Consider the following 24,973-nt stretch of genomic DNA (forward strand, 5'->3'; position numbering starts at 1 on the left):
ACTTCTTACTAGTTAGTGTATGTATACCATTGTTCAATGATGAAGCCTTTTTTTCTACACCGGCATTTTTCAAAAAAAAATGTTACTTTGGGAGATGATTTCCCAATCTGTTGCAAAACAGCAAAAGGGTTTCGTATACCATTAAAATAAAAACAAAGATTTATAAAACACGTATACATCTTTCATCCTATTGGTTATCAGACGAAGGTTTGTTAAAATAAATAAATAAAATATATATTTTTAAAAATGATCCTAGGGTACAAGTTATAACGTGGGATTATAAGATATATCCTAGGTTATGGAGGTGTCTGAAGAAGTAGGACCCACATTGCTGTGGGAATACACCGTCTATCAGTATTAACCTCAATTCTCTAGTCTCTCATAAGACAATTATAAATTAGGAGAGCAAGATGTGGGTACTCAAGCCCACAACGTCCTACATCGATATTACCCTTCACTGCCTGCAGACCATTGTGGGAAGGTGACTGCTCTCTCAACTTAAAATAGGAATAAGAAAAAGATAAACATAAAAAGTTGAAAAATAAAATAAATAAATAATGAAAATAAGATACTACCATCTGGGGGTAAGTAAGATAAAACTTACCTGTTGAAGTTAGCATTCCTGCCCCCACCACCACCACCAATATCATAGAGGCACCAATTAACACGACATCAGTAAAGTGATAGTTTACTGTAACTGTCGTGCTTTTATATGCGGCTTAAGGTGTACGCCCGCATAATTCAGCTTTTTGCGTTACATGAGGCTAAGTTCGAATACCACATTCCTCCACTGTACTGTAACTGTAGCTATTACACAACCAATGAAATCTTTAATAAAACCAACTGTAACTAAACTAATATGTTTATCTTGCCTTTTATTTAAAATACCATTTATTTTTTCTGACTTGCATCAAGATTGGAAAAGATACACAAAGATAAAGAAGCTATCGTCGTAACGTAACTATAAGAGATGCGACTGGAAACACTTAAAATGAAATATTTTGTGGTTTCGTGGGGCATCATAGGTGTTTTGTGTTAAACTGATGATAATCTAAGTGCTCCAAAAATTGTTTTAATACAAAACCTAAATAAGAAATGGGTAAATATGTTCAGATCAATATTTATATTTCTTCAAACTGAAAATTATAATAAATTTAATTTCAGTGAGGTCTTTCTGACACTTGTTGTTTTTAATGTCTCCTATCTAGATCCTCATGAGAGATAATCTCGCAAAGAATATTATAAACAGTGCATGATAACAAATTTTACAAAATCAAAATTAACTTCTCTAGCAGTAGTGGCCCCCCGCTAGTACAGCGGTATGTCTTCGGATTTACAACGCTGAAATCAGCGGTTCGATTCCCCTCGGTGGGCTGAGCAGATGGCCCGATGTGGATTTGCTGTAAGAAAAACACACTCAAAAAAGTCTTTTTTTTATACCAGTTTTGCTTCTTTCTTTTTAAAACTTATTTGGAGTTGGTTGGATTCGCACAATCAGTTGCTACAATCACATCTTAACTTTTGTTTTGCCACCAAGCTATACAATATGACCATAATAATTAATGTTTGTCTATTGTTTAGCCAGATGAGGTGTCCAACTACCTCTGAACTAACGTGTAGCTCAGCCTATTAAGCACTTTACAACAACTTTTCACTTATTTGTGCTTGTTTCAATATGTTCCAGCTCTCGTTATTGATTTCGGTGAATATGTAATATTTACGTAACTGTTTATGCATATATTACAACATGCACGTGCTCTCGTATCCTTCCTTCATGGAGGTTGTTTTGGAATCAGTTTTTGTTTAAATGTCTGTATTTCTTTTAAATTGTGTTTATTATTTGATTTTGAGTTGTTTTCAAATGGTTTAGCTTTGTAAAAAGAGCAGCTGTTTATAGGCGAGATCATTTGAGAGAATTTAAGGATTTTCAATATTGGAGATAAAGAACTATAAATTTATTCTGTAAGGACATGTGAAATCTTTAAAGGTTGATATTGTTTTGATGATCACACTTATATTTTTATATTAAAAGTATTCCCAGCAATAAGTTCTATTTATTTGTACACATTACTGGTAAAAGTGAAAAACTCATATAAGTATTATCACTAAATATAGGGCTAGTTGTTTTCTAACGAATAGTGCGATTAATATTAGATCCTTCCCATTGTCGAAAATGGCAAGATTTATGAGGAAGTTGTGTATAAAATCTTATATAATTATTACTTTAACATTTTCACTGTACAATACAACCATTGGGTTTCATCTATCAATTAAAATAACCGAGATTATTAAGGAAAATATGGATTAATTATTAACCTGGCAATTCATGTGATTTGTTGTTTTGTTCAAGAAACTAGTTAAATAGTTTATCGTTGAGAGTCTGATATTTGTGATTAGACAAGATTTATATTTTATTTATACCTCCTGTTTCTCTGTACACTTGTGCGTGCCGCCATCTAACGGTTATCCACCTATTATTAATTTCACGGAATAAGTATACCTATTCATATACATTAACAATTTTCAAAGAAACTTGCACAATACAACAAGTACAAAAAATAATAATACACAACGTAACAATGTGACCTTTCTTTAAGTCATCTGAAGAAGGCGGATGGATATTCCCGATTAAAAGTACCGTCTTCTATTTGCCGAACCTCTTTCAAATCATCCTTCAATTCTTATTTATACCAATGGTTCGAAATCGGGTGACGCTGTAGGCTCTGCCATAGTATGCTGTGGTTTGGAAGTTGCACACAGGATCTCCTCTATATTTTTTGTGTTCACTGCTGAGCCGTACACCATTTCTCCTGCCATGGATCACATAGAAGCTATGCAGTACACGAACTGTACTATTCATGCTGACTCACATAGCTCTCTATTGGCCCTGGAATTACTTCACGTTAGTTCTCACCCTATTTTCGTTGATATTTTTAACAAATTCGAAAATTTCTCTTTATACTATATTTCTATCCAGTTCTTCTGGATACCGGGCCACATCAGTATTTGCGAGAACAAGCTTGCTGACACCGCACCTAAGTCAGTCTGCTCTGGTGCTATCACGGCTGTCCCATACATGGACTACGGTCCTGTATTCAAGGCTCAGCTCTGTGCCAGTTGGCAGTCGGCTTGGACTGAGCAATGTGATAACAAGTTTTTACAGTTAAATCCTTCTATTGGACTTTGGCCGTCTTATTTCCGTAAGAATCGGAAGAATAAGTTGTCCTGACGAGGTACACATTGGTCAGTTTTAAGTTCATCGTTTTCTTTTATCTGGGAGTGATGCACTATTGTGGGGTCTGTGGAACAATCAAGTCACAATAGCTCACATCTTATCGTCGTACCGTCGTTACAACCGTGAACGACGGCACCACGTTAGATATGTTTTTAACCATAGGTTCACCCTTGACGTTGGACACTCATGCCGATGATGACATTGTCCATCTCAGTTGCGTTTTTAAAGTTTTAACTCTACTGAAGTTTATTTAGTTTTACATTGATTCATTTTTACAATTTATAACGATTTTACTTTTATTTTATTTTTTACTGTTTGATTGGCCCAGATACCCTAGTAGCTTTGTGGCAATAAACGCCAAACAACCAAACCAAACCGTTCTTACAACTACAGGAAGAAACGAAAAGCTCACGTAAGTAAGACTTATAATTCGATAATACTTAGTGAAAGTAAACATTTGTATTTCGTAGAATTTTGTTTTTCACTTTAAGGTAACAACACCTATAATCAGTACGAAACGAAACCTTGGCAGGGGCTTAGTTTAGAGAAAGAGAAGTCTGAGGAATTCTCTCCCCAACAGGGGCGTTGTGGTTCCTCTTCGTCCCCGCTCGTGGAAGTTTATTTCTCTGTACGTGGGGGTCTTCCTGTATTTTAATTTGGCATTGGCTAAAGCAGTTAAGTGAGGTGGTGCAATTTGAAAATGACAGGTGGGAAAGGAGAGCGAGATAAAGAACTCAAAAACGAAGTGGACAAGTCCTGAACCCGCCAGCAGGAAAGAAGCAAGTCGAAGACCAACTCCACATCAATCGGTGGAACGTCTCGTGATTAGGACCACAGAGTGGCTGGGATCTGTAAATCCAAGTGTCTCGGAATTTGTTGTGGGGGAAAGGAGAGTGCCATGAGAAAGCCCACTTTTACAGGACAGGTGCCGAATGTTATAATCAGTAAATTCTGACAAACTTTTATACATGCTCAAAGAAAGTTTTATATACTATTGGAGTATATATTATGTGAGTGGTGTCTTTCAACTTTATGTTCCTACACTAACCTAATTTCTACGTAGAAAATTTAAGGATAAGAATATATGACGATATAAATTATATCTTGTGGATTGTTTAACCAGATAAGCTATTCAAATGCCCCGGAAAAAACATATAGCTTAGTTTCTTATGTACATAACTTCTTTCAACTGAATTATGTTTCAGACTGCCTTATTGATCACATAGAAATTGAAAGATTTCTATATTGAACTATACACATACTCTCAAATCCTCTTTCGTAGATGTTTTCTCAGAGTCAATTCTTCTTTAAATATCTGTGATTCGTTTGAATTTTTTTTTCACTATCATTCGCTTTTGAGTTTGTTTTAAACTCCTTTAGGTTTCATTATTTTTGTTTTTAATTTCGCGCAAAGTTACTTGAGGGCTATCTGCGCTAGCCGTCCCTAATTTAGCAGTGTAAGACTAGAGGGAAGGCAGCTAGTTATCACTACACACCACCAACTCTTGGACTTCTCTTTTACCAACGAATAGTGGGATTGACCGCCATATTATATCGTCCCCACGGCTGAAAGGGCGAGCAAGTTTGGTGCGACCGGGATTTGAACCCGCGACCCTCGGATTACGAGTCGAAAACCTTAACACGCTTGGCCATGCCCTTTAGCTTTGTAAAAAGACTTGTTTAGGAGCCAGGATTTTGTATAATTTAAGTATTTTCAATATACTAGGTAAAGAATTCGTGAAAATTCACTCTCTAATGACAGTGAAATCTTTATAGGTAAATAATATGTAAATTATTTTGATGGTTATATTCATTGTCGAGAATGCCTTTTTTATAAAAGTTAGTTCTATCGTTCGTACAAACTACACGAAAAAAACAAAAGCCCAAGTGAATACTGGCTCATTAAAAAGTCTATACCTCGTGCTTATTTACAAAGAAATGGTGCGGTTAACGAAAAAAACAGTATGTTATATGCAAATATAATTATACAAGATGTTATTTCCAATAAATCTGTACTTTCACTACATGTTATTGAATTGTATCAGTAAATTTTTACAAAATTTTATAAATACTAAAAGTAGGCGGTCGACATGGCTAGGTGCGACTCGTAATCTGAGGGTCGCGGGTTCGCATCCCCGTCGCACCAAACATGCTCGCCCTTTCAGCCGTGGGCGCGTTAAAATGTGACAGTCAATCCCACTATTCGCTGGTAAAAGAGTAGCCCAAGAGTTGGCGGTGGGTGGTGGTGATTAGCTGCCTTCCATCTAGTCTTACACTACTAAATTAGGGAGGCTGGCGCAGATAGCCCTCTAGTAGTTTTGCGCGAAATTCGAAAACAAACAAACAAAAGCTAAAAGTAGGCTTCGTACACTGTTGGAGCGTATATGAGTAGTGTTTTTAAACGTCTCTTAGTCGTACACTATCTCGGTAACTAGGTAAAATGTATAAGGATATGTATATATAAATGTACTAATTAATCATGTATATATTAGTTAAGTAAATAAATATCTTGGGAATATACGCATAGTCCAGTCTGTCATTCAATTTACTACTTTGCACCAGTATATGTTTGTTTCAGTATATTGCAGCTTCCGTTTTTGATCTTTAAGAATATGTAAGATTTATATATCTATTTTGTACAATAAAATCTACACATGCTGTCATATCCATTCGTCATAGATGAAAACTTAAAATCAGTTTTTCTTTTAAATTTTTGTATCTTTTAAATTTTCGTTTCTGTATCATTTGCTTTTGACTTGTTTTTAATGTGGTTTACTGTTGTAAAAAGAGCAGCTGTTTACAGGCCAAATTCTATGTCTAATAATTCTTTTGTTTCGTTAGTTACAATAAAATTATACCAGTTGCAAATAATTTTACTTATAAACATTAAATTCTGTCAAAACTTTAATAATGCTAAGAGAAGGCTTCATATACTGAGCTAAAGGATGAACCCTTTATAACTTATTTCTACGGGCACTTTTTAACAAGTCAAATTACCGCAGTAAGAAAACAATTACAGTGCTCAAATTGAGAATAATCTTCTAAATATTACTCTTGCGTGCCAATAATAATTTTTAGCAGCAAATTATCATTTATTGTTCTGAATTAGTTTAAATGAAACAGCTTTAGTAGTTACATATTAATAATTATAGTAATTCACAATAAATAAAATAAATGAATTAGTCACGATAAGAATGGACTTTTTTTAAGGAAAAAGGAGGTCTCTGCTTACTTGTGTTTATTCATTGTTTTACTATTGACAAAAAGCACTTTGTGAAATTATAAGATTTGGTTCATATTACGTAACATAAAAAACAAGGAGAGGAAAATAGGCATATTTTACTCTAAGTGAGACTTTTGCTACGACACCAACGATGACAGATATTTTTATCAGACATGTATTTAGTTATTTTGATCGCTATGCAAGCAGCACTAGTTTCATCGGCAAGTCTATTACTATAATTACACTTTACAAAGTACATCACTGAAAAGTATGACTCGCATAAATATTTCGATTAAAATGCTGTTAATACTGCTACTGCGACATTTTTCAGACAGTTAAAAGTTTCAGGAATAGAATTTCAGAGTTTCAGAATTTCATTTTCTGCAATTTTCAGAATTATTACAATCACTAACCGATCTCTTTCGATAGTTTCTACTTCAGCTCTTAAGTCGACAAATTTTTGCCTCCAAATATTGAGAAAATGTTTCTGATGCTTTAAATTATTTTTAATAACATATGTAAAGACATTGTTAAATATATAATTTATTGATATTCTTAAAATTAGAAGTAACAACCAGAGTTCGCCAGTTAGCGTAGATGGGATTTTGTGTTGCGATGTTTATTCTTTTATCGTCATTTGTAAACGAGGGTTTTAGAGTATTTGTATTTAATAGTATAAGTATTAAGTTCTAAAGCGAAGAATGGACTTTTAATTATTTTATTTGGTTTTCATCTTTAAGTTCAGTCAATTTAAATGGACGAGTCAAAGGTTAATCGCCCCCCTCATTACTTTCAAGAACTTCCAACCGAACGAGAAAAAAGGTTAGAAAAATTGTTTAAACAACTAGACGTAGATGGTGATGGACGCATCAATTTTCAAGATCTTTCCGAAGCTCTGGAGAAAATGGGTCTTCCACATGCCGCAGGGAATGTGGAAGTAAGATAACAAGTCTATAGTTAAAAGCCTGTAAACGTAACTTTCAAACTCTACTTTTGTTTTTGGTAGTTTCTCAAGCTTTTTATTGAAAAAAATTAATTAAAATGCAAAATTCATTCTAATCAACAGAAAAGAAGAAATTTTATTTTTACTACCATAAATTCTAAAAGTTAAGGTCACTGAACGATAGGCTTAACTCGCAAATAAAAGTTTAAACAATCGCACCTTAATCTCCTGTCGAAGCTACAGAACAAACGTGCTAAGTCAGTAATCGACCAATAACACTGTAACCAACTAAGTGACTCACTGTTGTTTTTCAATATTACTACAATATTTTTCCCCAGTTTGAAAAAAAATATTAGACATCATATCACATAGACATAAGTTTGTAAATGTAACACTTTTTGTAAAATCAATCTCTAGTAAACAGAATAACTAAAGTGTCTAAATCATGCAGTCTAAAATGGTTAAAAAGAACAAAAAATAATGTTTAATGTGTTTAAGTTCAAAGAGCCCACACACAAACATTACAAGAGAGACACTTCCCAGTAATATATAAAAAAAGAATGGATATTTTCAGTAAAGAAAAACAAAAAAAAACTTACTTGTATATATAATCTACCTATATGATCTGCAATTAATGTGGGAAACACTTAACGGGGCTTAACATAATCAAATTGATATGAAAGGTAGATGATAAAACTATTGAGAACTTTTGAATCTATACATATTTTGATCAACTCAGTCTTTTATATATTGGTGGAAAGTGCTTGTTTTGCAGTGTGTAATGTTTAAGTTGTTTTTTACATTGTGTGTATTGGACTCCACCTGTCTAAATTTATAATTGAAACTTTCTTTACCAAAAACCTGCAATTGTCTTCTGTAAGAATTACTTTAGCATTTTTTTCCTTAACTTAAATGAACTTTCAAAATGTGCATTGATACCTGACATGAACACTAAAACAGTTTTGCTGTTAAACTCGACTGTTATGGACAATTATTATTAAGGTTTTGTTTTTATTGCTAGAACATTCATCTGTCATCTATATTATTATAATACAAAGTTACAACACTAAAATCAGGGGTTTGATTCCCTTCAGTGGACTCAGCAGATAGCCCGATGTGGCTTTGCTATAAGAACACACACACATTACTATAAATGTTTTCAGTAATATTGAAGAAATAATAATAACTTATATGAAATAACTTGCACTTTGGTAGTGTGTACTGTGTGAAGGTATTCCTACACTGTAACAGGCATTTAAAGTATAGGTCAAATAAGGAAAATAGATTCATTAAATACCTTACAAATGTGTGAATATAACATTTTGATCTTGAGTAATGAAGCCTATTACTTTATGAAAATTTAAGAGGAAATTGATAATTTACTGAAAAATCAGTTGACTTTCCCAGTTAGGAATATATGGTCTACCTGTGTTCTTCCAGTTATAACCAATGAAAATGAGCATATTGCATGGATTAAATAAAAACAATTCATCACGAAATGTAACTTAACATGAGGGAATGTAGTCTTCCTGATAGTTTCCCCTTCAACGAACATTATTTTATTTTCTTATTTCTGTCCTTGTTATTAACAATGGGAATTCATTCTATAACAAAATATTAACTAATAATCCTATTAGAAAAATAGAACTGCCTTAACTTAAGCCTAATGTTAAACTTGTATCCTATAGCAAAAAGAAATCAGTGGAAGTTATTACATTAGTTCTATATATAACATTGTAAACTTTAATAAAATCACTTTTAGTCTTGGAAATTTTAACTTGTCTCCCTAATGTAACATTTCCATCTCTAGAAATATCATGATACCTTTCCTAATACATCAGTGCTCTTTCACAGATAAGAAAATTAAATCTATACACTGTATTCTAAGTGAGACTTCATTAATGATTTGTATAAGGAGATGTTTGTCTCTTCACTGATATTTGATATATTTGTAAGTACACCATAAGATTGTATTAGTTTCTACTACCAAGAGAGCACTGCCGTGATGACTTGAGTGAGTGATTCAGTGTTATGCCAGTGTCTTTTTCTTTGTCACAGTATTGAGTGGATTCCATCTGTATTAAATATGGAATTCACCTTATGATAACCCTAATGTATTATGCACTTACTGTAATTAATAATTACACTCAAATACTTTTTTAAGTTACCAAGCCAAATTTTAGTACTTCAAAATTCTCAATATAGCTAGAAATATCAGAGTTATTCATCCACAAACATTATAAGTTATGTCCTATTAATATTATTAATAAAAACTACCCCAGACTGGCAAAACATTTCTGGCCAAATCAGTATTTTTATTAACCTGTTGATTGCCAAGTATTTCAGCTGCTACGGCAGCTCCTATGCTGGTTTTTTTTTTCAGCATAATAGAGTAATTTTTAAAACAAAGGAAATAAGCAACAAATACTATTTTTTCTCAAAGCCAAACTTATAGTAGTACACAAAATGAAGAAATATATATTTTGTACATGTTTTGTACATAAACATGAAACAATAACTCGTCCGTGGCATGGTGTTACAGATCGGCTTGGATGATTATCTCGTCTGTGGCGCTGAACAGGTTAAAACAATACTTCTTTAAATATACGATTTCAAGAATAATGGAAGTAAGAGGCAAGTTCACTTGTATATAGGCTTTACCATAAAAAAAACCATGTTAGGCCTAAGTTTAATGCAGAGATAAATTAACACTTGTAACATACATAGTTTTTAATTATGTTACTCTTTGACTTAACGTCAGATGTTTTTTGACAACTTTAGACTTTTAATGTTGTACTAAATGGTTATATTTACCATTAGTTGTCATTTCTTCATTCACAGAGAACTTGTAATGACTTGTTTAGTGAGCTTTGCAGCTTTTTTCTGCAGCAGGTTGGTTATTATCAAGTGCATAATGCACCTGAGTGGTTTTTCTTGGGTACACTTCTTATTGTGTATGCGTATGTTGCACACTGATAAGAAAGAGCAAATGCTGAAATACAACCCCTTGGTGTGGATTCTTGTATGTGGTGAGGGGACCTCCCAGAGAAGGTTTTGTTCTTTCAGTTTACCTCCTCTGTGGTCTAAACATCCACCCACGTGTTTGCTGTGCATGTGACCCATAAAGAGGAGGAGAGAATTCTGGCTGTTGAAGGGTCCAACCCTAACACACCACTTTGACCTTGAATTTCTGTAGATGAGCAGCCTTGGAGTGTTCTCTCCAGGGTCACTCAGCTGGTCCACTTGGGCTGGGGTTAACTGAGTACAAGTGTTGGATGTTCTCAACAGGTGTTGTGGACGTTGCATCTGATGCTGGTGTTTGGATATAGTGTTCATGAAACCCTGGCATTGCTGCAGTGTTCTTGTTTGGCATTGTAGTGCATCCCCTTGTTGGGCTACATGGTAGGTGGAGTAACTGAGCACTGAAATATTCCTTCTTTACTATGGCTTCCCCAAATAAAAATAAAACAATGAAAAAACAGACTAGCAATCTTCAACAACTGTACCTTATTTTCTAATATTACATTCTTTATCAGACAAATCTTTAAGGCAAATGTCTCCCTTTTTTTATACAGAAGGTACAAGAGGGGCTTGTTAGCTCTCCAAAGTCAGTCAGAAATGTATGTTCTGGGGACGTCTTGGTGGAAACAGTTATTCCTAAACACAGTGAACTCCTCTTGCATTCAAAAGCCATTGATGATTTACCCATTGAGGTTACTCCTTATGCTACTTTGAATTTGTCACAAGGAGTTATTTTGAGAGGGATGTGAAGAGAATCCCTGAGTCAGAGATTGTCGCTAGTTTCTCTACCCAAGGAGTTTTTGCAGTGTAGCATATCTCCACTTGCAAATTTGAAATTATGATGCAGACCAACTTCCCAATTTTGATGTTCAAATCATCATGTTCACCTGCTACCATCAAGGTAGGTTATCTAAAGTGTGAGGTACAGTCATATATTCCAAACCCTCTGATGTTTCTAATGTCAGTGTTTTGGTCACTCAGAAACATCATGTCATGATTCCTTGACATGTGCTCATTGTAGTGAAAATTACCATGATGCCCATGAGCCCTCATTGTTTTAATTGTAATGGCTCTCTCATCCATCTTACATTCGTTTGTGCCCTAGGTGGGTGAAAGAACAAGAGGTACTGCATTTGAAAACTTCACATTTCTTACTCTGAAGAGTAAAAGGTACTGTCCACCACTCCATCTTGGACATATGTTTCTGTACTCCATTCCACTGCTACACTAGGAGTGCAGACATATTTCTCCATGCCTCCAACAGATTCATTTTCAAAGTACTTCAAAAGTCTTTTGTTTTCAGTGATTAAGGGAGGAGACTAGCCAGTGTCTACTCCCATCTCCATCACTTCTTCCAATGGTTACCTGAATCCACTTCCTTTGACATCGGATTCTGGTGTTTCCTCAGGGTCATCTTTTTCTCTGGCTCCAAGATGCCTTTAGGTGCTGCAGTCCTCTATTAATGATAGAGACCTACTACCTGTTCAACCCAGGGCAGGAGGATCCATGGAGGTTGATAGACCTTCTTCCAGTTAAAAGAACAAAGAGAAGAGACATGGTCAAAAGTAGAAGGACTCTCTGCTCAATTCTTCTCTACGTGAATAAAAATGACCACATTGATACAGAGGAACTGTTGAGGTTTCCATTTTAATTTAGATGATATCAAGGCACTGATTGATTTCTAACATCCTGTTTGTCTTTCCTTACAAGAAACATTTCTGATACCTGTCAATACAGCCACCGAAAGGTCATTTCTGTACAAAGACAGTTGTGTGATGAACAAGTGCATAGAGGAGTGGCACTGGTGGTCGAACAGTGTCTTTGCCACTCAACACACCCTTGGAGGCAGTAGCCATCTGTGTTTCCTTAGGCTGTACCATCACTATTTATTCTTTCTGTCTGTCTGTTGAAAATATCTGTGATTAATTTGACCTTGATGCTCTTGTTGAACAATTGCCATCTCCCTTTTTAATTCAGGGGGACTTTAATGGACATAATCCCCTCTGGGGAGTGTTACTATTGATGGGAAGGATCACTCTGTGAAGCATATGCTCTCGGATCACAACCTTTCTCTCTTTAGTACTGGTGTTTTTACTTATTTTCATGCACCTAGTCAGTCTTTTACTGCTATTGATCTCTCAATCTGTTTCCATTTGCATTTCTCTCACTTTTCATGGAGGGTTGACAGTAACCCACAGGAAAGTGATGATTTTTCTATTATTTTGAAGGAGACTGGTCGTGGTTGATGTCACCCTGACCCACATGTCCCAGTAGATGTTGGATCAGGTCAACTGGCCCTCTTTCACTGCACTCTTGAAACATGATCCTGCCATTGTCTGTATGCCATTTATGGACGACTGCATGGCAACAGTGTCTGACTGTATTATTCAGGCAGCTGCTCAATGTATTCCTAAAACCCTGACATGTTTTTTATGGTATTCTTGTCCATGGTGAAATTCTGCTTGCCACATGGCATGGAAGGTTCAAAAACAGGTCTGGTATTTTTTTTATAGGTATTCTACACTTTCGAACTGTATCACTTTGAAGCTGGCCTGTGCACATGCTTGGCAGGTAAGACGTCAAAGCCAGAAAGAATCTTGGATTAAATTCACAACCAGCATCTCTTCTACCACCAGTTTCAAAGTCATATGGGACAAGATTCAGAAGGTCAGCAGGCAGTATAATTCTGTCACCCTTTTGATCTTGCTCTCTGATTGTTGGGAAGTTATTGATGCCAAGAGCATTGTTTATATTCTCGGCAAAAGCTTTTGTCAGGTATCTAGCACTTCTGTTTCATCCTCCACCTTCTTAGCCGTCAAGACTCTAGGCAGAACGATCATCTCTATGACTTTAATCACCCCTTTACACTGGTGGAATTCAAGCTTGCTCTTCATTGGTCTGGCAGTACATTGGTCGGACCAGATGATATTCACTACGAGATGCTGCACCATCTGTCTCATGTTTCTTTTGCTATTCTTCTGGTTGTTTGTAACCAGATCTGGCAGGAGAATGCTTTTTTTGATGTATGGCACCAGGCTATTGTCCTACCTTTCTCTAAGTCTGGAAAGGATCCCAAGTTTCCTTCAAACTACCTTCTAATTGCTTTGATGAGCTGTCTTTGTAAGACCTTAGAGAAGATAGTTAATGCTCATCTTGTTTGGTTTTTTTTAATTGAACAACCTTCTCTTGTCCACCCAGTATGGATTCAGGTGTCAGCACTCTCCAGTGGAACACCTGATTCAACTTGAAACATCAATCAGAGAAATCTTTCTCATGTGACAACATCTCGTGCCAATATTCTTTGACCTTGAGAAGGCTTTTGACACTACATGGAGGTATGGCACTTTGTGAGACCTCCACTTACATGGCTTGCATGGCCATTTGCCCATTTGATATTAAAAAATTTTTAATGGGCAGACAATTCTAAGTTTATGTGGGTTTGACACTTTCCCATTCTTTCCTATAGGAAGTTGGAGTCCCTCAGGGCTGTATCTTGGGTGTCACACATATTCAGTATAAAGATTAATGCTACCACTGGACAACTCCTTCCTCCTGTTGCAAACGGGCTCTGTGCCTAACTTCCACATCTCATGTCAGTCATCAAATGTGAAGTTTATTGTTTTGTCCACAGGTTTACAGCTGACACTAAACAATGTCTTTGCCAGTAGTGACACTGTGCACCTTAGAAATGTTTTTATGAGGGCCATTGGTCTTTTTAATGCTATTTAAGTTTTCAAATAAAAAATGGACTTTGTTTTGTTTTCACATGATTCCTTTTTACAAGTTTTAATGATTATACTTCATATCTAATTTTTTACTGGTTGTTTGGCACAGATAGCCTAGTTGCTTTGCACTATAAAATGCCAACCAACCAACTGTTAATACCAAAAGTTCAGTTGGTCTGCAATTCAGTCAACTGACCTTGTCTCTAAAACCCACTGATTTCTCTTGGCTAATCTTCTGTGTAGCATATTATCTAAAGCTTTCTAAAAATCCAAAGTTAATATTAGTAAGAAAATATCTATACAAAAAATAAATTACTATACATCACCAAGATGTTTTTGTTTTATCAGGAACTCTATTTCACGTTACAGGAATGTCCGCTAAAATACAAGCCGAAACTGACACTACAGAGCTTAAATTTTGAAGATTGCATGCAATGATAAAACATTTTAGTGACAAACAATTGTACAAATAAAAATAAAAAAAAACAAAAAAAACCCTATGGATGATTTGTATAAAAATACATTTATTGACTCTGTTTAGGTTTTAAGGCTATTTAAAGGTTGCAAAATTAATTTAGCTTGGATTAGACCCTGGGAAAGACAAGAACTACAATTATAAATTGTCATTTTTTTTACATGTACATTATTGTATTAATATTAAACTTTCTCTGAGTTCTCTGTTTGAAGGAAGAGATGATTTTTGTAATTTAAAAGTTGCCCATTGTAATGAATCATGTATTATGTGATGTCAGTTACAGTATTTTTAACATTAACAGGAATTCATTGAAAAGTCTGATCTGGCAAAGAGTGGTAATGTGGACTTTGCAGAGTTCATTCATTATGTAATGGAACATGAAAAACAGCTGATGGTAGTTTTCAAAAGTGTTGACGAAAATAGAGATGGTATGTAGTTTTGCATTGTTTCTGTAAGTGAATGGCTAGTCCTCATGTTATTAGGGTTACTAAAGAATAGATGTTTTAAAATAAAAAAGCAGGATTCCAGAAAGAAACCATCGATACAGTAGTGACTCTGCTCTGAATGTATGCTTTAAAATCTATGTATTTAACACTTTTGCAATGGGTCACAGGTCAAAAGCCATGTCATCACATTTGTGATGTCAGTATGTTTGGCATCAAATTGTAAATTATAATTCAAACTATAAATATTATATGAGTTAATTTCTTAATTTAAAAATAAATATTAAAAGAACACGTTTTAGTGTGTCACATGGTATGTCGAATGCAGCACTGTTTAAAATTAGATGTTTGTAATGTCAAAGTACTAAGTCTATAGTTTTGTACAAATTAGGAACTCAAATTACCAATATTAACAACTTAGGATATAAAATAAGAGGCTCGTATCTTTTTATTTTACTGAGATATGGCTCATCTACTGAATCAGATATAGTGGCCCCGGTCACCTCTTTCTATTTTTGATGATATAAAATAAGAGGCTTGTATCTTTTTATTTTACTGAGATATAGCTTATGTACTGAATCAGATACAGTGGCCCTGGTCACCTCTTTTTATTTTTGATGATATAAAATATAAAATAAGAGGCTTGTATCTTTTTATTTTACTGAGATATGGCTTATGTACTGAATCAGATACAGTGGCCCTGGTCACCTCTTTCTATTTTTGATGATATAAAATAAGAGGCTCGTATCTTTTTATTTTACTGAGATATAGCTTATGTACTGAAATAGATACAGTGGCCCTGGTCACCTCTTTCTATTTTTGATGATATAAAATATAAAATAAGAGGCTTGTATCTTTTTATTTTACTGAGATATAGCTCATGTACTGAATCAGATATAGTGGCCCCAGTCACCTCTTTCTATTTTTGATGATATAAAATAAGAGGCTCGTATCTTTTTATTTTACTGAGATATAGCTTATGTACTGAATCAGATACAGTGGCCCTGGTCACCTCTTTTTATTTTGATGATATAAAATATAAAATAAGAGGCTTGTATCTTTTTATTTTACTGAGACATGGCTTATGTACTGAATCAGATACAGTGGCCCTGGTCACCTCTTTCTATTTTTGATGATATAAAATAAGAGGCTCGTATCTTTTTATTTTACTGAGATATAGCTTATGTACTGAATCAGATATAGTGGCCCTGGTCACCTCTTTCTATTTTTGATGATATAAAATATAAAATAAGAGGCTTGTATCTTTTTATTTTACTGAGATATGGCTTATGTACTGAATCAGATACAGTGGCCCTGGTCACCTATTTCTATTTTTGATAACGATCCCTTGTATATACTTTCTTCAATATATGACTTGTGAATAACCAATCAACAGTTTAGAATATCCCGAGAATGTTTTTCTCAGCCATTTTAATCTTTGAAATGGCTACCATTTTTTTTCAATCCAAAATTTCAGAGGAAGGTTGTCTTTATTCTGCTCAAAGTTTCATTGTTTTTTTAAATCTAAATACATCTTAGTTACTAAGCTTAATAAATTATAGTGGAATTCTATGGTATCAGTGTAGTTATTTATGATTTTTTGGTTATTCAACTCTATATATAAAACCTACAAAAAATCTTGATATCCTACATGTGTGAAATTTTAAAAGGTTTAGCAACCTATGTCCAGCAACAATCAAGTACAAAGGATGTAACAAGAAGAGATAATTGTTTGCTTTACTTCTTGATTTATTGTTCTATATTTTAAGAAAAATATGTTTTAATTTATTTCTAAATAGTAATAATCTACATACGTACATATATATATATATATATATATATATATATATATAATGTATAATAATTGAAATGTGACTGTATATTACAAAATACAAGTCCATTAAAATAGAGTCAATTCAAGGAAAACTAATGGTCAGTTTTATTTTACTGGATACTGGATATGTGATATTTATACATATGCACCACATCAGTGCTAGTTATGCTACGTTAACAAGGCACGACTGGAAGGTCAGTGTAATAAATTATAATAATAAATATGTATGTAAATATATAGCATTATGAGACTTATGCTACTTAGACTAAACATTTATATTTGCATGTTATAATATGTAGTTATTCTTGCATGAAAAAGCATAATTTATTTTTATTTTTTTTTTTTATGATGGTTACAAGGTTGGTCAAATGACAGGCTCCATGTAGTTAGATTATAGAAAGTAATATAAAACAGTCTTATTGAAAACAAATGTTTGAAATGTATTTCGGATGTTTTAGAGATGACGCAAATAATAATGAGCCTTCTTTAAAACTACAGATGACCATAAAATATCCCCCTCTCCATAAAAAAACAATTTGTTTTCCATCTCACCTTGTGTGTGTTGGTGCCACCATTGCAGATATACGTTTACGGTGTTGTCAGTTGACGTGAATTTACACTAACCTGATTTTTTGTGTGGCATCAGTCTTACTGAAATTGTCACTTATCAGTTTCAGTATCAAATCTTTTAACATTAATTCTTGTTTTTCAGGTAACATTGATAAAGGTGAAATTTTAATGGCTTTTAAGAAATTGGGAATACGGTTGAGTGACAGCGATGCCATGAAACTTCTTCAAAGGTATTGTTCGATAATAATAAAAATATATATTTTGGAAAAAAATATCTTAGACAGTTGAATGTTAATACAAAGTTTCAAAATGACAAATTATATATGTATGTAATACCATGTAGAGTGACTGTTGCTATTAGTGTAAATAAAATTTTATAATCTTTACAAAAATTGGAGTGAAATGTTAAGGTAAACAAGTCTTTCATTATCCAAGAAATAATATTGGTTGTCAGTACAATTGTTTTAAAGACCTTGTTGGAAAGACGTGAACTATTTTAAGTAAAATGTGGAACAGAGTAACTGGTGTCATAGACCATGTATTGCCAGGTGCTTAATTCATAATCCAAGGGTTGCAGGTTTGAATCCCCATCACACCAAACATGCGTGTCCTCTCAGCCATGGAGGGATTATAATGTGATGGTCAATCCCACTATTCATTGGTAAGAGAGTAGCCCAAAAGTTGACAGTGGATGGTGATGACTAGTTGCCTTCCCTCCAGTCTTACACTGCTAAATTAGGGACGGGTAGCACAGATAGCCCTCGAGTAGTTTTGAGGGAAATTCAAAAACAAACAATCAAAACTGGTGTCATAAAAATATTTTTTTCAATTATCAAAAAAAAAATTAAAACCTTCAATTACTTTTCTGGATTTTGGGTGATCAGAATGTGAGAGGTTGAGTTGCAAAATTATTACCAGTTAAAACCAGTTGTTATTTTATTGTTATATATTAAAATCAAATTATGGACATTTGTTCTTCTAAATTGAATTTTATGCAGTTTCAAAACTTGGTTCTTATATTAATGAATATGGAAATTTTGGTAAGAAACATAATATTACTGCTGAAATAAAACTAACATTTTTGCAATATTGAAAGGGTGGAAAGTTGTTAGTAGTCAGTGATTTGTGTATCACTAATATTTTAATGTTTTACAATGATATTAATCCTGTATTTTTAAAATGATTTACTTGGCACTTATAATGGGATGGTGGCACACTGAGGAAAATTGTAAATTTTGTTCAGAGTATTAATTGATGTTTTGATTAATCAGTGTCTTGTTATAGAACAAATAATTAATAAGTAGTTTGTTGAATATTTAATTAGTAGTAACAGTTGCATGTACTTCATACTGAACTCAATGAAGAAGTTGCCCATGAGTCTGACTGCTGAAGGTATTACACAGGGTTTGAGACACTAGCCCTTTTCTCTATAATATGACATTAAAAGTACTGGTTAGAATGTATATCTGTTTAATTATTATGGCATTTATTTTCCATTATGGGGAATTATTTTTCATTGTTAACTTGGCATATGGATTTAGGACTAATATACAGGGGCTGAACATTGTGAGATGTAATTTTAATTGCAAACAAAAAATGTGGCCACTAGTAATGGTATGTAACTGATGAAACTATGCATTATAATCACAAAGTAAGAATAGTGTATTAAATTAGCTGGTTTGATTGTTAGTTTTGACCTGTGTTGATCAGATGTTAATTTACATATATATAAAGCCTTTTTACATTCTAGTGTTTATAGTTCCATCATTGTTCTCTAAGAAAATTAGTATTGTAACTCTAAACTTGTACAAAATGCGAGGGAAAACCTATTACATGTGACTTGCATTTTGAATTGAATTTAGGATAACTGTAAGCAGTTGTAATGGAAAAAATAATTCTGTTGTGAGAACCCTTTTTGTTTACTGTAGAATGGATAAAGATGGATCTTTGACAATCTCTTTTGATGAGTGGCGTAACTACCTCATGTTTAACCCATCTTCTAAACTGGAAGACATCTTCAAGTACTGGAGACATGCCACTGTAAGTTACAAGTAATTTTGTTTATTATATAAAGTTTGCAAAAGAGCTACAATTCTAAACAATTAAGAAGTATTGCATAAGAAATTATTCATTAAAAACTTATCATTTTCATAAGGACTTGATATATTTCTACTAAAATTAGAATCTTTTACTAACCTTTCAAAAACACTAAAGGTACAAATCAGATTTTTATGCACTGTTTCAATGAGATCTGGTAGGACCAGGTAACATGTACATCATACACGGTAAGTTGTTTGTTTTTTTGGATATTCTTGAGGGAGGGAGAAGTAATTAGAAAAATGGTCGTGGCAGAAAATAATTTTTAAAAGAACACCTGATAAAATTAAAATACTTGTGCAAAATTATTAGTTAGTTTTAAGGCCATTTCTCAGCTTCGTATTTTAGTATTAATGAAACATAACTCTCTGAAAACTGAAGGAATGTTCCTGATATCTCATAATTTTTTTTTCTATTTCACTATGGAAATGTTTAAACAGATTACATGGAACTAATACTAACTCTTTTTTTTTTTTTTTGCTATGGGAAGGTCAAAGTGTAAAGGTCAGAACCTTTTGAGTTACATTCAAAATTTAATTAAGCTGCTTAAGTATCAATATATACAAATAAACATGGTTAATATTATGCAAGTTTTAGGTTCATAATTTTGTAAGAAAATATTAAAGTACTCAGTTGCCCAAAGTATGGGAATTGATAATTGCTTTGTACATGTTCTCTCTTATCTGAAATATGTACCTTCACTCTCTGAAATACACAATTCAACATAACATACTCATTATAATATAGATATTACTAAGGCAAAGTACAATTTTTATAGCTTTCAATTTTAATTGTTTACAGGATAGTAAACTAGAACATGACACTCACCCATCACATGCTTTCTTTCATAAATTTCCTATAGCCCTCTGTCATATTACACTAAAACATTTTATCTTCAATTTGAAAGTTTATCTTATGTCCAGGACAAGAAGCTTTGTGAATTATTTTAGGGTTCTTGTGCCATACTTAGCTAATCAAGTTATGATATTTATTAAATCTTACTTGTTTAATTACAAACAGACTTTTTAATTATACAAAATACAATTGAAAATGAACAACTTTTCATTTCTTTTTTTTTTTTTTTACCATTCCAGTTTCTTGATATTGGAGAAGACACCCTTATACCTGATGATTTCACTGAACAAGAAATGCACACGGGAATGTGGTGGCGCCATCTTGTGGCAGGTGGCATAGCTGGAGGAGTTTCAAGGACTAGTACAGCTCCTCTAGATAGATTGAAAGTGTTCTTACAGGTTTACCTTTATCACTTTTCTTAGTAACCATAGTAATATTGCATCGACTTAGGTGATCATTTCTTTTTCTCTAAGGTATGTGTATTTCTTTGAATAATGAAATAATTAGTTGACCGTAACTGACACTACCTGGTGTAACAGTATGAAACTACATAAAAATATCGCATTTATGAATACAGAATATAATTTTAATTTATTCTTGTAACTAGAATTTTTTCTGTGTAAGAGCAAGTGTTTAAAACTTATTGAGTGTATTTTTTAATCATGGTTTTTAAAATTTATAGGATCTAGTAATTATAATGATGGCAACCTATACTTGTATGTGTTGGTTTTTTTTTGTTTCTTTCTTACAGATGCAAGTTTGTTTGTTTTTTATCAAAGGATTATTTAGACAATTATTTTATGTGCATTTTCCAATGTGCACTACTTTTGAGGTTTTTTTACATTTCTAAAATTTTAGTGAGGTTTCTAAATTTACCTTAAAAAAATGAGCTTTTGTATACACAAATTTTGTAAACCTTGGTTTCACTTGTTCTACCACAACTGCAAAGTAGGATATTTTTTCTTACATAAGTGAATATTTGTATTAAGTTCCAATAATATGAAGGATAGTACAGAAAATTACCATAAACATTATGATATCTGTTCAAATTAGCTGGACATGTATAATTTATATTATAGCAAGTTTCTGTTAGAAGATTTAATGGATATTAAAGATAAACTTAATTTTGCTTTTAAACTGAGGTTCTTCCAAATCATTAATTTAGAAAAGGTTTTCTTTCATCTGCAAACCAAGTCAATACAGTCAGTATACAAATACAATTATCTCTGCCAGACAACAAGACTTAATTATCAGGTTTATGAATTTTTTACTTCTCGTTGTCGTTTTGTGTTTCTGCAGGTTTTGCAACTGACATTTTTCATTGCACGTGTTTCTCATTTTAAAAATATTTTACTCGTTTATCCTCATTTCAGTTATTATATAGCAGGGTTTTCTTTTTGGTGTGATTCATAATATCAGAGTTTTTTTAACATGGCACATGTATTTGATGCTCTAATTTATGTTTCTGTGTGCCTAACACACATAAATATTATCAAAAATATAATATTGTACATTTAATATAAAATATTGATGCTTACTTCTCAAGTTAAATGTTGTTAGAACCAACTCAATTTACACTTATAATGAGGTGTGTTGATTGGGCAGCACTTGAGTTCTAAAATATTTAAGTTAATATAAGTTTGTAAAACAACTACAAATTGATAGATTGTTTAGGCAAAGTTTCAACTACAAATTGTATGAGCGTGGTATCCCAGATTTGTAATTAATAGTAGTTGTAACAGGGTTGTAATAATATTTTCAGTTAGGTTAGCATCATATACTTCCCTGATCTGAAACTCTAGTTTAATATACAAGTAACTGTAATGATTCTCTATAGGTGAGAGGCAAAGAATTCTCTTCTATTCGAGCCTGTTTTATGCACATGCTTCGTGAAGGAGGAATCCGTTCTCTGTGGCGAGGGAATGGTATCAACGTGATGAAAATTGCCCTGAAAGTGCACTTAAATTTATGGCCTATGAACAGGTAATGACTGGTCAAAGTAAACAACAGGAGTACTTTGAAGTTATTTGCTACCTGAGTAATTTAATGCAAGTGATTAATTCTGTATATGGAGTTGTAACACAGTCAGTGTGATCTACATCATTCATTATAGTTCATTCTAGGTTACTTTAAACACAATCACTTTCAAAGAGTGAGACGTTGTAATGTGAACAAAGGATAAGAGCTATTGTAATCTGAACAAAGAATAGTTTTAATATACTTGTTATAATAGCTATCATAGAGATATTTATCAGCTTTTCCATTTTTTTCTTTCATTAGGCAAAATGCCTAATTCGAAGAAATTCAGATCGGGAATTAGGGATTTATGAAAGGTTTCTCGCTGGATCCATGGCAGGAGGTAGTTCTCAAACACTAATTTATCCAATGGAGGTAAGTTTTCTTTCTTTAACTTAGTTTTCGGAAGTTTTTCTTATCTATGATTTTACTATCTTATTCCGAAGACTAAAATCATAGATACAAAAAAAATCGTTTCATAACTGGGTCATGTAATTTAAATAATGAGAACTGGAAATTATGGGTGGAAAAATAAATTTTTAAAGTTTTCAAATTCTGGATGTATTCATGAAAAAACCTCAACTACCACAAGTTTTTTTTTTAAGTTGTAAAATCTAATATGTGCAAAACTAATTTTCTTTCTTTTTTTATGTAAATTGTATATTAAATATTTCAAATGTTTTTGCATTCAGACCTGGAACAAAGCTGGTGATACTTTCACAAAGATATTCTTAACAACAATTATTTTTCTTACAATAACTTTATGAATGAATGTACAGACTATACGTACCAAGTAACTGCAATGAATAGCTCAAACAAATTTCCAGTACATCATTTTGCAATACAGCATGTTCATTGTTGTTCTTTTCAGATAAGGTTGAAGTTGCAAGTAACATATTTTGAGAGAGAAAGAAAATATTTGCTTTAGTTTTGAAACTAAAACATATTTTTACACCAGTATTTACCAAGTACTTAAAAGTAACATTTAACAGAAATATCTTGCAAAAACAATGTTCTACCATGTAGTTGAGGAATCTATTCCTTTAACTTCTTGCAATAAAAATTCCTTGTTTACTAGTATTACGTTGATATGCAATTTTAAATCAGGTCTTTCTCTCTGTAACTTAACTCTTAATTTTAAAGAATTATACGTTATTAATATTTATGGTTTAAACACAGAAACCCAGTAAAATATTGAAAAACCTGTAGGCCTAAAGTAGTAATAAAAACAACTTAACTACAGATATTTTTCCCCCACATTTCTCTTCATTTGTCCATTATGGGTCAAAACTAGAGGCATGTGAAAATGGCATTTCAGGTCTGTCTTTCGTCCCACAAGTCACTGCCCACAATTCATTAGTTGGGCTGGATGATGAGAGACAAAACATTATATATGTAGCATCATGCTCAAATAGCAGTTTTTATAAACTGTTGATTTCAAGCCACATTGGGGAAAAATATTAAGAGGAGTGGTGGGGGGCACATTTACATTTCTAATTTTTTATAAGGCTGAATTTTATCTTTAAGCTTTTAAACTGATATATTGTCATATTTAGTCTATTTGAATAGAATGTGTGGCATTGTTTTACAGTATCATATGGTAAAGAAGCACCTTAATGTTTATATTTAGGTTCTTAAAACAAGATTAGCATTAAGAAAGACAGGCCAGTACAGTGGATTGTGGGATGCAGCCAAGAAAATTTACTACAGTGAAGGATTAAGGTGTTTTTACCGAGGTTACCTTCCAAACTTGCTGGGTATTCTGCCATATGCAGGGATTGATCTTGCTATTTATGAGGTAACTTGTCTTTAAGTACTGCCATCTGGTGAGAATCTAGTAAGTTCCAAAAAACACCCTGCAAATTTTATGCAGACATAGTTTAATCGTATAAACGTAGGTCATGGGTTAAAGTCCATGTCATCACGTTTCTTGACTTGCATTCAAAATATTTTGAACTACTATTTTATGAATGTATGTCAGTACATTTTAATATCAAATTGTAGATTAACTAATGTATAATACTAAAATTTGAATTATAATTTCTTAATTTAAAAGTAAATATTAAAATATCACGTGTGTGTATGTGTTTGTGTGTTACTTGGTATGTTCCATGCAATTATGATTCAAGTTAGAAGTTTGTGATGTCCAAATATAAAGTCTGTAGTTCCTTATAAATTAGATACTTAAATTAATAATGTTGAAAACCTAGAATATAAAATAAGAACCTCGTATATTTTATGTTTCTAAGATACAAATGTATTTATTGAATCAGACAAGGTGCCTTCACTCACCTTTTCAGTTTTTGAAAATAGCTGCTCAAGTAAACCTACTTTTCCCAGTGGTGTGTATATAACCACTCAAAAACTCAGAATGTCCCCTAATGGCTTTCTCAGTCTTTCTCATTTATGTGGGTGGCAAACTCTCTTTTTCACCCCTCAGATGTATGTAGTGAGGGGATCTTCCAGAGAAAGTTCTGTACTTTCAGTTTACTTCCTCTGGGATCTACATCCACTCGCATGTTTGCCATGTGTAATG

The 24,973-nt window shown here is 33.1% G+C and overlaps 1 protein-coding gene across 1 annotated transcript in view; it reads left to right on the plus strand.

Moving 5' to 3' along the window:
• The first annotated feature begins 7,046 nt into the window (after positions 1–7,046).
• LOC143247577 (mitochondrial adenyl nucleotide antiporter SLC25A24-B-like) overlaps positions 7,047–24,973 on the plus strand; it is a 32,846-nt gene continuing 14,919 nt past the window's right edge. The window contains 9 exon segments of the mRNA XM_076495875.1: positions 7,047–7,395; positions 14,924–15,050; positions 17,612–17,699; positions 19,398–19,509; positions 20,661–20,819; positions 22,259–22,364; positions 22,367–22,404; positions 22,702–22,812; positions 24,068–24,235. Of these exon segments, the coding sequence (XP_076351990.1) occupies positions 7,213–7,395; positions 14,924–15,050; positions 17,612–17,699; positions 19,398–19,509; positions 20,661–20,819; positions 22,259–22,364; positions 22,367–22,404; positions 22,702–22,812; positions 24,068–24,235 (1,092 nt within the window). The 5' untranslated portion in view covers positions 7,047–7,212.

Source organism: Tachypleus tridentatus, chromosome 3 (assembly GCF_004210375.1).
Source record: "Tachypleus tridentatus isolate NWPU-2018 chromosome 3, ASM421037v1, whole genome shotgun sequence".
In the NCBI taxonomy this organism is placed as follows: Eukaryota; Metazoa; Arthropoda; class Merostomata; order Xiphosura; family Limulidae; genus Tachypleus; species Tachypleus tridentatus.